General features: G+C 41.2%; 2 protein-coding genes across 6 annotated transcripts in view; both read right to left on the reverse strand.

Moving 5' to 3' along the window:
• The window catches only part of LOC142503114 (galectin-3-like), a 506,920-nt gene that overhangs the window by 225,113 nt on the left and 268,081 nt on the right, over nt 1–13,726 (reverse strand). The gene's annotated exons all lie outside the window — the stretch shown is intronic.
• Nucleotides 6,991–13,726, reverse strand: part of DDHD1 (DDHD domain containing 1) — a 56,499-nt gene continuing 49,763 nt past the window's right edge. For 4 of the 5 annotated variants that reach the window (XM_075615124.1, XM_075615123.1, XM_075615121.1 and 1 more), the window contains 4 exons: nt 13,491–13,640; nt 12,357–12,600; nt 9,979–10,170; nt 6,991–8,674 (listed from right to left, as the gene is read on the reverse strand). In XM_075615124.1, coding sequence (XP_075471239.1) covers nt 8,490–8,674; nt 9,979–10,170; nt 12,357–12,600; nt 13,491–13,640 — 771 coding nt within the window. In that variant the 3' untranslated portion in view covers nt 6,991–8,489. The remainder of the gene's footprint in view (nt 8,675–9,978; nt 10,171–12,356; nt 12,601–13,490; nt 13,641–13,726) is intronic. The other variant, XM_075615122.1, reaches the window with a different exon arrangement.

Genomic DNA, 13,726 nt, shown 5'->3' on the forward strand with positions numbered 1-13,726 from the left:
GACTGGAGTTGAGCCCCCCCAGCTCTACGGAATTGTCTGTTCTATTATGACCATGTAAGCTTCTAATTCATTCCACGTGTACGTTTCATAACTTCTAAAGCATAGCATTAGTTTTCTATCCTGCTTGTCTAAGCATCATAATTGTTACACTTTATCCGTCCCCCGCCTCCTTTTTCCTCCCCAAATTTATCAAGGTTTACCTAAAAAAGTATTTGGGGATTTGTTTTGGGTGGGGGAGGGAGGGGATACAAAAAGAAAAGGGGTTGGGGAACAATGAGGAGAGGTACATGTTTCTTTGCATCACACAATCAATCCAGACCGCACAACTGTTATCTAGTTTTATGGATGATTTGGGCTAAATTCTACTTCTCGCTCACAGTTCTATTACTAACCCGGCACTATTTTAGTTGAGTAGAAAGCTGGTTTTGTTGTGCTGTTCCTGTGCTGTTCCTGGATTCAATCTCCCGTTGTTGCAGGCTGCCCATGGCTCCCAGATTCTGTGGCAGCGTGAGCGTACTCATTAGCTTTTCCATTTACATACTATTCACGATTTTGTTTTCACCTGTTTCACCGGTCGGGGGAGGGGGACTCAATTTGTTACCAGTTCCTAGCAATAACATGTTGTTGCTGAGAGTATATGTAGTATTAGTCTATCTGTTTTGGTTTTCAATGGGTCTCAATAGTAGGTATACCCAGGGGTCCAGTGGGATGTCTACACCCGTGACACTCATTAATACTAATAGAAGGTATACCCAAAGGTTCAGTGGGATGTCCACGCCTGTGACACTCCTTGTTAAACCTATTATCCTTTTCCATAGGGCTTGCATCTTGGGATAGGTCCACCAAGTATGCAGAAATGTGTCTTGATTTCAACACCCTCTCCAACAATCCGGCGTGTGATTCACTGACATTGGATGGACTATGAGGAGTGAGGTGCCATCTATGGATGACTTTTAAGTTAACTTCCCTTACTGAGTTAATGGAGGATTATGCTGTTCTTTCAAATATGTCCTCCTCTTCTAATTCCCCCACAGTGTCACAAGGCTAGTTGTTTCCGAGCCCTCACCGTTTAGAAGTTGGCTATAGAACAGTGAGACATCCCTTTATTATGTTTGGCGTCACAATAAAGTGATTCAAGTACTGACAGCTGCTCATTTATCAGCGTTTTGTGAAAGAACTAAATGTCTTAACTGGAGGTATTGGCAAAAGAGCATATGCGAGAAGTTATACTGCTCCTGAAAATCTTGAAACGATTTTCCTACTGTTCCCCTAAAAAATAAAAACCTGCGTCACTCCAGCTGGAGAATGCTCTCAGATGTTCTTCTCCTGGGAATTTAGGATTTCTGAATAATGGCAGCAAGATTAGAGAAAAATGTAGCACTATCCACAAAGAGGAGGAGGATCCAGAGGGGGCTCACTCATAAAAATTAGTACTTTATTGGACCATACAAAAGACCCCTAACGAGGCAGCAAAACACAACGCGTTTCACGAATGTAGCGCTTCATCATGGTGTAAAGTTGTGGTAAAAATCGGCATATTTAAATGACTGACAGGATACACTAGACAATAGTCTCCCCATACCTGCTATTGATAGGGTACCTCCATAAGTCCAGTATACCATATTTTCTCATATATAGAGGATTGTACTAGATGTATGTATGTATGTCTGGTAGCACTAGACTCCTTCTACCTTGTCTGATGGTGCAATATGGGGATGGGATTGTGAAGAATATGTTGTCTTTATACACTTTATCCCAAATATCCAGGAAGGGAGATACCACTGGGTGTGAACGATATGATTGATTTCTACTTTTGTTGGTACTCATAATGGTGAGGACATATCTTGTGCTAGTTATTCGTCTCTAAATCAACGCATGGTTTTTGATTCCTGGGTATTGACCAGTATATTAGAGAGCCCAATCTCGCTGCTCTATAGTATCTCTTTATGTTCGGAAGTGCAAGGCCTCCCGATGTTATGGGTTTGACCATGGTTGATTGTTTGTTTCTGGGTTTCCTACCATTCCGTATGAAGTGTGACGGCGACCTTTATAGGTCTTTTATTACAAACATTGGTACAGAGAACAGAAGTACCTGAAAAAGGTATAGCATTCTGGTTAATACGTTCATCTTTGCAGATACAATTCTCCCTGACCACGATATTAGCAAAAAGGTCCATGTAGTCAAACCCCATTTGATTATTTTTTTTAAAATTAGGGGTGGAGGGGATAATTGTGGGCGTATAGATCATTGTATCTTTTTGTAATGTATTTATTGTATTTCCAATTTATTTTAACTTGTGTCTCCTTGTCCACTTGTAGTCCGATTTGATGCTATTAATGTTAAAATTGGATAATTCGACAAATATCTAAATTTCTTTAAAGAGCTTAGATATGGAGACCTCCAGGTTCCCTAGTGGAGAATAATACAGGAGAATATAATCGGCGAACAGTGATATTTTGCATTCTGTGTCTCCTATCATTAACCCTTTAATGTTGCTGTTCAGTCTAATTGTGGACGCGAGTGCCTCTATTACCAGAGCAAATAAAAGTGGTTAGATTGGGCAGTCTTGTCGTGTTCCATTTTTGTATTGGAAATGGTTTGGAGAGAAGTCATGAAACCCTCACTATTGCCGTGGGGGAGATATAAAGGACTGGAATGCCCGCTAAGTGCCCAATTATGTATTTTTTTTTTTTTTTTTTTAAAGGAACATCAAAGACCTTTCTAGTGTCTAGACCCAGTATAACTGTGGGGTACGGTGTACATTACAATTGTAAACAATATCCATTATCCGCAGCTTTCGGGGACAAAACCCATCTAGTCTGGGTGTATCATTGATCCCAGCACTGCGTTTAGTCTTGTGGTCATGATATTTGTAAAAAATGTAATGTCTGCGTTAATCAGTGAAGTTGGCTTATAACAACTAGGGCATCGGGAAGGATCTTTTCCCTCCTTTGGTATAAAAGCGATTGTGGCGGACAGCATTTCTTGGTGTGCTTGTGTTACTTTAAGCAGACTGTTAAACAGTTTTAACAGATGTGGAATAAGAGTTGGGGTGTATTTTTTATAATATAAATTGGTGAAGCTGTCAGGTCCTGGGACTTTAGATGTTTTAAAGGTCTTGAGAACTTGGGCTCTCTCCTCCTAAGTGATCGGCTGTTCTAGGGTTTTTTACAGCTTGCGTGTTTAGAACTGGCAGCTAGCAATTATCGAAGTATTGAGTTATTTGGGCCTCTATTGTGTTGCTTTTTGCCTCCGCTATCTAGGTTGTATAGTTGCAAGTAGTACGGTCTAAACTCGTGACTTATTTCCTCCAGTTTATAAATTAATGTGCCCCCTGGAGTTTTTATGGCGTAAATACAGCAATTATTCACTTGGTTGCGCAGCTTCCAGGCCAAACTATCCACTTTATTCCCTTTGCATAGTATAATTGTTGCGCCCAACACATCGCTTTTTATCTAGAAGGCCGCTCCTGAGTTCTATCCTAATGGAATCCAATTGTGTTGTTGTGTACTGATTGGAGTTGGACATGTTGGATCTGTTACTCATTTTTTTAGCAAACCTGCAATATAGTTTCTTGCTGTCCGATTAGGTGTCTTGAATTGATTAAATATGGAGAGGGAGCGGCTCAGAGAAAAGGCACAGACTGGCACAGAGTTTGGAGCAGGGGAGCCTGGTTCAATTCCCGGTGTCGGCTCCTTGTGACCTTGGGCAAGTCACTTTATCCCCCTGTGCCTCACGCACCAAAAACATAGATTGTAAGCTCCATGGGGCAGGGACCTGTGCCTGCAAAATGTCTCTGTAAAGCGCTACGTATAACTAGCAGCGCTATACAAAAACATGCTATTATTATTATAATATTATAGTGTCTGAAATATTCTACATCAGTGCTCAAATGTGGCCCTTAGCAGCTAGTGTAAGATGAGCATAAAGTCTTAGGCCCCGCTGGCGCTGATGCATGAGAGTGGTGACGTCACCAACTCCCAAAGCATGAGCGCAGGGAGTCCTGCCTAATTTTGCAAGTGGGAGGCATGGATCGGGGATGTGTGTGTGTGTGTGTGTCGGCCTGTGTGTGTGTGTGTGTGGGGGGCTGTGTGTGTGTGGGGGGGGCTGTGTGTGTGTGGGGGTGTGTGTGTGTGTCGGGCTGTGTGTGTGTGTGTGTCGGGCTGTGTGTGTGTGTGTGTCGGGGAGGCTGTGTGTGTGTGTGTGGGGGGGCTGTGTGTGTGTGTGTCGGGCTGTGTGTGTGTGTGTGTGGGGGGCTGTGTGTGTGTCGGGCTGTGTGTGTGTGTGTCGGGCTGTGTGTGTGTGTGTGTGTGTGTGTCGGGCTGTGTGTGTGTGGGGGAGGCTGTGTGTGTGTGGGGGAGGCTGTGTGTGTGTGTGGGGGAGGCTGTGTGTGTGTGTCGGGCTGTGTGTGTGTGGGGGGGGCTGTGTGTGTGTGTGGCGGGAGGCTGTGTGTGTGGGGGGCTGTGTGTATGTGGAGGGCTGTGTGTGTGTGGGGGCTGTGTGTGTGTGTGGGGGCTGTGTGTGTGGGGGGGGCTGTGTGTGTGGTGGGGGGGCTGTGTGTGTGTGGGGGCTGTGTGTGTGGTGGGGGGGGGCTGTGTGTGTGGTGGGGGGGGGCTGTGTGTGGTGGGGGGGGCTGTGTGTGTGTGTGGGCTGTGTGTGTGGGGGGGGGCTGTGTGTGTGTGGGGAGGCTGTGTGTGTGTGGGGGGGCTGTGTGTGTGTGGGGGGGCTGTGTGTGTGTGGGGGGGGGGCTGTGTGTTTGTGTGGGGGGCTGTGTGTGTGTGTGTGTGTGTGTGTGTGGGGGGGGCACGGTGTGTGTGTGGGGGGCTGTGTGTGTGTGTGTGTGTGTGTGTGTGTGTGTGGGCTGTGTGTGTGTGTGGGGGGGGCTGTGTGTGTGGGGGGGGGGGGCTGTGTGTTTGTGGGGGGGGGGCTGTGTGTGTGGTGGGGGGGGCTGTGTGTGTGTGGGGGGGGGCTGTGTGTGTGGGGGGGGGGCTGTGTGTTTGTGTGGGGCTGTGTTCTGTGTGCACTTACCTCGCGCCTCAATCTCAATTTTTTTTTGTCTCCCCAAGCGCCGAGCTTGGGAGAGCGTACGTGCCTGTGCACGAGCCGCGTGAATGGCCTGATTCACACTCAGAAGAGAATGCGTCAAGCGCGCTCAGTGCCATCAGGGACGCAACCTTAGGCAGCCAAACTCAGCCTTTCACAATAACTCACATGTAAGTTAAAGCAGCAGTCCAAGCTGCCGGTTTTTTCTCCTCCCTTTAAGATGTGCATCAATACAATCCACACAATAATTTGCTAAATTGCCAGTTGATCCGTTATCCTGTGATCAACCAGCTTGGGTGTTCACTAGTTGGTGATGTGTGAGAGAGAGGGCAGGGCTGAAACAGGGGTGTGCCAGAGCCTGTTTCAGAAGAGGAAGGGGATGTGACTTGTAATATCATTCAGAGTGGTTTATAAAAAAAAAAAAGCTAGAACTTAGTTATTTAAAAGAAAACACTTGTAGGATATTGCTTGGTCTGCAGCTTTAAGGCAATGTAAATATATATGATAAAGAGGTTTTAAAAAACTATAATTTCAACTTTTTGCAAGTATTTCTCTCTATATGTATACAAAATAATGTTATGGCCCTTCTACTCCTAAAAGTTTTTTTGATCTGGCCTCTGTGGAGAACGAGTTGAGTCCTGTTCAAGATCAATACATTAAAAAAAAAAACCCCACAGGAACATTAAGTGTGAATGACTTTGGCTGACATTAAAAGTTCAGCCCACACAGCTTCCCCTAACCCAAACAAAATCCACACCCACCTGTCCTAGTGAAAGTGATTCAGGGGCCCACGAGGGGATTTACATGAAGCATTCCTTAAATGTCATGGAAACGGATAGTAATACTAATACATCAGTATTCTGGATTTAACCGTGACTGGATAAATATCATTATTAGCTTTATGTAAATTGGTCTCATTTGGTATTTTAAAAATTGTCACTGCAATTTACAGGTTTCAACATCGCCGAGATTTGTAATATTGAAGATGTATGTACAGTAGGTATATCTTTATTTATATAGCGTCCACAGCTGTACTTAGCGCTTTACAAGAAAGACCATACAGTACAGGGAATTATAGTACAATAAGTACAAATAAGATCAGACCATAGGAAAGGAAATCCCTGCACCAGAGAGCTTACAATCCAAGTAGGATGTTGGGAGACTGAGACACAGCAGGTGAGGGAAGTGCAGTAAGACTGCGGTCCCAGTCAGCACTGTAGCTCACGTGCCCAGTGGAAGGGAAGGGGGGGGGTGGTGGGCGCGTGCACAGCGCTTCACCGCGATCTTGGGAGAGGGGGGAGAGTTTGCGATGGGAGGGGGCGTGGCGGGGTTTTTGCGGGGGCGTGGCCGTGACCTCACACTGCTGGTTCGCCCACATTGGCTGAACCGCCATCGGGGGCGTGGCCACGTCTCCGTCGCAAGTTCCAAATACACTTTTTTTGTATTTGCGAAAAAACTTGCAGTACAGCGCGGCTGCCAAATGCGCGCCGAGGCAAGTACTGGCCAGTCTGATTGGGGGGCAGTGCTTGTGCGTACAGCGCACGGTAGAACGCACTGGGACCGCAGCCTAAGATGGCAGTCATTGGTAGGAGTAACTATGGGTGTGGCACAGCAGCCATGAGTCCAGGCTAATGAAATACTTAATTTAAGAGGTGAATTGTAAGGTTAGTCTTAAAGGTGGTGAGAGAAGGTGCTTGGCCTATACAGAGTGTGCGCGAGATTCAAAGGTAAGGGGCAGTGATGGAAAAGGGCTTAAGGCAAGAGAGAGCAAGATTAGAGCGGCTCTTCTAAAACCCGAACAAGGAATGGATCTGTGCAGATATTTCCTCCTCTTTTTTTCCCCTAAAGCAGATCCATTTGGTGGAAGGTAAACCAATCGCTGCACACACAATAAGCTGAATTTAGAGTACTTGTACTATAAGAAAGTAAATTGTCTGAAAAGTGGATTGGTTAGAAACATTTGCATCCCGTTTATTTATATTTTAAACTGTTTTTAAACATACTGTAAATACATATCAGAATAACCAAAATGCAGGTATTAAAGGGGCAATCCCACCAAGGACCAAAGTGAACTAATTCCAGTGACCTGTTTAAGGGGTCTCATCTGGATAATTGATATTTTTTACCCAAATCTGACACCTATAAGTTTTTTTTAAAAGTTACACTTGGGAGGGGTGTGATTTCCTCTGGCTGCTCCCTTCTGTGTGATGCCACTGTGTGATCAGCAAGTGCTTGTACAGCCAGACTACTGTAGGGGCAATATAATTGATTTTATATGACTTTGGATTAAATCAGCATTCCTACTGGTTAATATCACAACTCTGATTTATAATGGAAGGTTCAATGTTAGTTCTCTCATGGTGAATGGATAAAGGAAGTTATTAACTATTTTAGCGTTATCAAACAGCAGCAGGCCAAGCTATGCTCTTCAGCTGCTGTGTGATAACAGATTATGTTTGCCCCCATATTGCAATACTGAGCTGTTTAGCACTGCCAGTGGGCCAGTACTAGCGAGGCACAGTATGCTCCACCTGTGTGTTTGGTGACTGTCATACGTTCCAGACATTGTACATTAATACCATATGCCAGTGCCACTATTTGGGAAATCCTTATACCTAGACTCGCAATGGCAAAAAGGTATGCTATGGCCATTGTGAAAAACGCGCTAAAATAAATTAACACCATTTTCTATGTAAAACCACAAAGTTTTTTTTTTTTTTTTTTTTTTAATGAAAATATTACGAGTGCCAGTGTCCACATAGTCATTTTAGTACAAAGATATGTATTTTGGGAAACAAACTCAGAAAAGAAAATGTAGAAAAATTATGTGGCTCTTAAGTCAAAAGAAAACCATACAAAAATGTTTCATACAATGGAAATTAAACAGAAACTGTTAACATTAAATTATAAATACTTCAAATATTAGTCTGATTTTTTGTCAATATTTATTTCTGACTGAACATTACAAATTCCTGCAAAGCTTTCCATATTACTGTGTTAAATGGAGAATATCTAACGAAGGCAACAATCTTGTGTTATCTGAAAATGACAGGACCGCAGCAGTTTTTTGTAACGTAGTTTAAACAATTATATATAACCTAAAGAGATGTTATTGAATGAGGCACCGTCCTATAATACACCTAGGCGCACAGTGTACATACAATGCCTGTAAATTGTGTACCTACAGTACTGGCTTGTTAATTTGTGGTTAAAATGAAAGTTTGGATTATTAAGTAAAATCTTCACAAATGAGTAAATAAAATTATAAGGTGCTTTCAGGTACTACTTAATTTTGCGCTTTAGAAACAAGGTAACAATCAAACATGCACTTTAACCCAAAACCTTCATGCCTCAAACACTGCATTTTTTTCTTTTTTTTTTTTAACAGGATAACATCCAGTTTGTGCCATTGGTTTTAAAGTCCCTTAAAAACAAACAAAAAACACTAAAGTGCATCTACACCTTGTTTATCCTCATCTTCTACTTGGCCTTCTTTATACAAGAATGTCAGAAGGAATAGTGCCACATCCATGGATGACCAATAAGCAGTATGAGAAGTCACAGCTGACCAGTATCTGCTTTCCACAAAGCCTTCTCTCAGCTCAAAATCAATCCGGTGCTCCAGCTCCACTGAAAGAAGAAAGGAAGTTGCTTATGAAACCAATAGACAACATAGAAACAATATATGTAGGTCTGCATACTGATGTCTCTGTAGACAAGGAAGAATGTGTGCAGCACACTTAAAGAATCAAGCACAATTTATGCTACAAAATGCATTTACTTAAAGCTTAGTGCAGGACAAACAGAATTGGTGACATTTCAGGGGAGCAGCCCTTTTGTCAGAGCACCCCCAGCAGAGTGCCTTGAAACGTTACCAGTTCTGTTTTTTGTTCTGCACTTGGCTCTAAACAAATGCATTATGTAGCCTAAATTGTGCTTGATTCTTTCAGTGTGCTACGTACATCCTTCCTTGCCTGCATATATCCAAGGGTAGGGTAGACAGGACTACCCTGTATTTAGCACCTTCTTGAAGATTTAGCTCTCTTTTTATAAATGCTAAGTGCTTCTATACCCATTTCTTTTACTAATGTCTCTGAGCAAATTACAATTGGGTGAATGTATTATGCATTCACCGTGCATCCCTGTAGGTCTCTGAGAAAGTTTACAGTGCTGGTTTCGGGCCGTACTCTTCAACTGAGATCCGGACTAAAGTTCCCACAGACGACACTCATACAGAATGAGCGAAGAACAGAGAGCTTGTGTACATTATATTTTTATAATATTAAAGTGTACATGTATTTGGCTCTTTGTTTAATACATTCTTAAAGAGGAAGTGAGAAACTTGATGGAGAAATCTATTCTCAAATGTGCAGCCTTTATAGAATTTAAAAGACTATTTATGCATGTGCAGTGAAAATAAAATGTACATGTCGCTTTAAGCACCAAGTTGAATTTATAGCAAGTCAGTCCACAGAGGACCTTCAACAAATGACTTGGATTTCTCATGACCATCTTAATGAACAGACAATATTGGCGTGTTTCCAAATGTTGAGATAATTTCCTTTAGCACAGGAACAGGCAAATTAAAATAACAATGGAGAGCTGGTGTGCGTTGTACTTATCAGATAAGACCACTCATATGTGAATTGCTACTATAAGTAGAATTGTATACATTTGTAAATTGCTACGATACATTTTTTCGTGGACCCAATTAGAAAATATGCACCGGTGTTTATATTTATATATGTTCTTATTGGCTTCCTAGCAGCTCGCATTGCGAGGCAATTTGCTTTAAATAGTTCTAGTTAAAGACACTCCTATGATATCAACAGAGAATGTATCTGGGTAAATGTAGTACAGTGTGCAGATGTGTGTGGCTTTCAGACAATCAAATCGATCAGCAGCTACAATGAAATGTACAGTAAAATACTGACATGTGAAGTCCAGAGGGCCTGAAACGCTGTGTGGAAGTGGTTGTGCTCCAGTAGAGCTCTGATTTGAGATTGACTTCTTCTCATCTCCCTCTGTCGAGTCTTTTGCTTCGTAGGCTTGGGAAGCCGTTGCACTAGAACGTGCAAATCTTGAGAACAACATTCCTCCAAGGCCCTTGCCAATGCTTGCAGCACCTACATGAAACGGAAATAAAGTACTATCAGAATAACTAAGAAATGGAAACATGCACTGCTAGCTTGACTGCCATCTTGTGGGTGACTAAAAGCAATGTGTGCATGTTTTGTTTGTGACAGCAGATTATAAAATTATATTTAACAGTGTGATATTTATTTTTACACACACACCTCTTGTGGTATAAGAACAAATGGTTGCAACAGATTATTTTACATGTGTGATGCAACAAAATAAACAATGTGTCAATTACATTTGTGGTTTATAAAAAATTAAATGAAGGACATGCATTTTTCTTTAGCAAGTTACAAAATACATACGGTAGATAAACATCAATGAGAAAATGAAAAATGCAGGTATTAAAGGGGCAATCCCTCCTAGGACCAAAGTGAGCCAATTCCAGGGAGATATTTAAGGGGTTTCATCTGGGCAATTGATGCCTTTTTTTTACCCAAATCGGGCACCTATAAGTATTTTTCATTTATTTTTGAAGTTAGACTTTGGGAAGGGTGTGATTTCCTCTGGCTGCTCCCTTTCGTGTGATGTCACTGTGTGATCAGCAAGTGCTTGTACAGGTATTGTCCCCCCTTCCCTTATCTTTATTGGCTCTCTCATAAGGAAAGGGTGGGATAATCTTAAGAAAACACTTGATAGACACTACCTCATTGGGGGGCCCCCAAGAAATTCAACTGGCCAACAAAGTGGGATTACACCTTTAAAATATCCATATTGAGCCATCTGGTAACACTGTGCTATGTTGAGGTTGGCTATTAGGTCAATGGGGTTATTCCCAAAGGATTTCATGTAGCTCAAAAAGGTAGCGGCATGTCAATGGGGTTCTATGCAAATGATTTTACTTAGCTCATAGGTAATGCCATGCTTGTTTTTGCCAACAGAACATTTACATGCAAAATAATAATAATAAAAAAAAATAGGTCACTTTTGCCAAACAATGTGTTGCAGGAATCAAATGAATTTCCCAACCAAAATATATATTTTTCATAATAAAAAAAAAATGTCTGTTACAAACGTAAAATTCTATAGAAGAAATGTAGTTTCTAATTTTACAGCAAGCACAAAGCAATAAGCAGGATTCAGGAATACAAACATACCACTTTTATCCTTTGTACTGCTCTTATGTTGCGTGTGCAAATAGAACGTTCTGAAAAGTTTACTAATTGCAATTCTAAGATACACATGTGCAGCTTTCTCCTATGAAAGTGGGCTATCAACATTAGTATAGTTTAAAACCCTCTACTGAATTAATGTTAGACTTTCACCAAAAACGTAAGTAGCTGTATATTCAGGGGAAAAAAAAAACACAAATGTATGTTTAGTGTCGTACATCTGAAGCAATAGTATTTTAATTTGAAAATGGAACAAATGTCAACCATCTAAAATAATTAAAAAAAATATATAATATATATATATATATATATTACTATGTAATAATGAAATGCAAATCAGTAGATGTGGTGCTATGCCATCAAACTAAACAGAAGGTACAAGTTAAATGGAATATGATGTTAAACTACAAATTTGTGAGCTTGGCTAACTGGTTGTGGTAACAATTCTTATTCATTGGTCTTAAAGCACCATAGATTTTTTTCAAATCATTATTGCTTGACCTGAAGGAGAGAAAACTCTCGAAAGCTTGTCTTATAATATCTATTGTGAGTCCAAATTAAAAAAAAAGGTTTCACCCAATACTGAAGAACTCATTTACTCTTCAAATTCAAGAAAATTTAGGATGGAGGAAATCCAGAAAAGGGGAATAATAAAGAACTCATGTTCAGGTTTTGTGAACTCTATTGAAATAGTGATTTTGAACATAAAACCTAAACCTGACAAATACTGCCAACATCAAAATTTCACGATCAGGTCATAGAAAACTCAGACATAAGACGCAGCTTGCACCACATGTTATAGCCTATAGTCACAAAATTGCATTTATTTTTATTTTCTAGCAGTTTCCTAAATAGTAATATTTTCCAGCAGTTTCCTAAATAACAGAGTTCTCTGAAATTTGAACTGCATAATTAATTTGGTAACCAACAAGATTTTAAGGGCAGGAGGCACAAATTTCTGCCTCGCCTCTGAATCATTTGTCCCAAGTAAACTTTCCCACAGATCAGTTAGTACTGTGGTTCACTCCACAGTGAAGTGGAAACTGCTACACAAACTTTACCTAATATACTTGCTTTGCCTATATTTGTTATTGACTCGCCATAGTGTCGTCGAGGCAGAACTGGTGAAGTGCTTGGGCTCGGTATGCTTTCATTGTCAGAAATTGAGGTAGTTTCTTTGGATGGGTTGATAAAGCATGGCTTCAATTGCTTGTAGGGCATGGAGTTTGTTGTGTTAGACGAGTGAATCTGAACAGGTGAAATATTGTTGTAATGCTTCAGTATTAAGGGCTCAAGTCTATAGGCCTGCAAATGACAAACAGGAAAAAATAAAAAGGACAGAAACCAAAAACTAATTTAGTACAATGTACGCACCTAAATGTAGATAACTGTGGCATCTGCTTGAGCACTATGTCCATTTAGTTGACTAAACATATTAATCTAAACTACCAATAGGAGGCTCTCTATATATTTTTTCTATTACCAATAGCAACATTAGTATTCAGGCCAATGGGAAGCAAGATGTCGGTTGCCAGACCCATGCAAACCTCTGTATATTCCAGCATCTTAAAGCAGCAATACCCCACAACCTCTTTTTTTTTTTTTTTAGTGGTTTGTTTTGTTTTATATATATTGAGAACATGGGGTTTCCCCCAGAACTGAACCATGCTATTTTCAGTTCCGGGGACACCCTCCTCCCTGGTTCACGAGATATGTACCAGTGATGTTACTGGGTTTAAATCTCCCTCCAGGGAAAACAAAATGGTTGCCAAATCTCAAATCAATAGGGAACTTGCAAAATCAGGAAGTAATACCTGTAACCACCATTAAAGCATCTTAGCTTCTCCTCCTGGAGCTGAAAATAGCCAGGTTCATCTCCAGGAGGAGTTCATGGCTCCAATCCTGTATAGAAACAAATAAAATAAATAAAGATTGGGGGGAAGGGGGGAGGAAACCGTTAAAGGGAAGGACTGCTTTACATAGGCATCTAGAGGTGAATCATAATGCCACAAACTTTAAATGTGATGATTTTGCAAATGTAAGATTCTTTTTTTGCAACTAAAAGCCTTCGTCCTACTTTCAAACAGCTGTTAAGATCGCCTTCCAAAATTCAGAGGAAGGATACATTAATTAGGACCTTTAATGCACATTACAACCCCCCCCTGACCATCCAAAAAAAAAAACCAGACACTCACCACTGGATCAGTGGGGTGGAAAATATTAAACAGACGGTTACAAATAGCTTTGGACAAAATACGATCTTGAGTTCCACGATTTTCTGGACGGATGCCACGCAATGCCAAAAAGACCGATAAGGGCGATCCCATACAGAAGAAATTCTCAACCTAAATGGAATAAGAGTTTGGTTGCAGTTAAATGTTCTGTCAATCTTAGTACAATTAAGAGATACATAACCCCCTCGGGCAGTGTC

This window comes from Ascaphus truei, chromosome 9, assembly GCF_040206685.1.
Source record: "Ascaphus truei isolate aAscTru1 chromosome 9, aAscTru1.hap1, whole genome shotgun sequence".
Classification (NCBI taxonomy): Eukaryota; Metazoa; Chordata; class Amphibia; order Anura; family Ascaphidae; genus Ascaphus; species Ascaphus truei.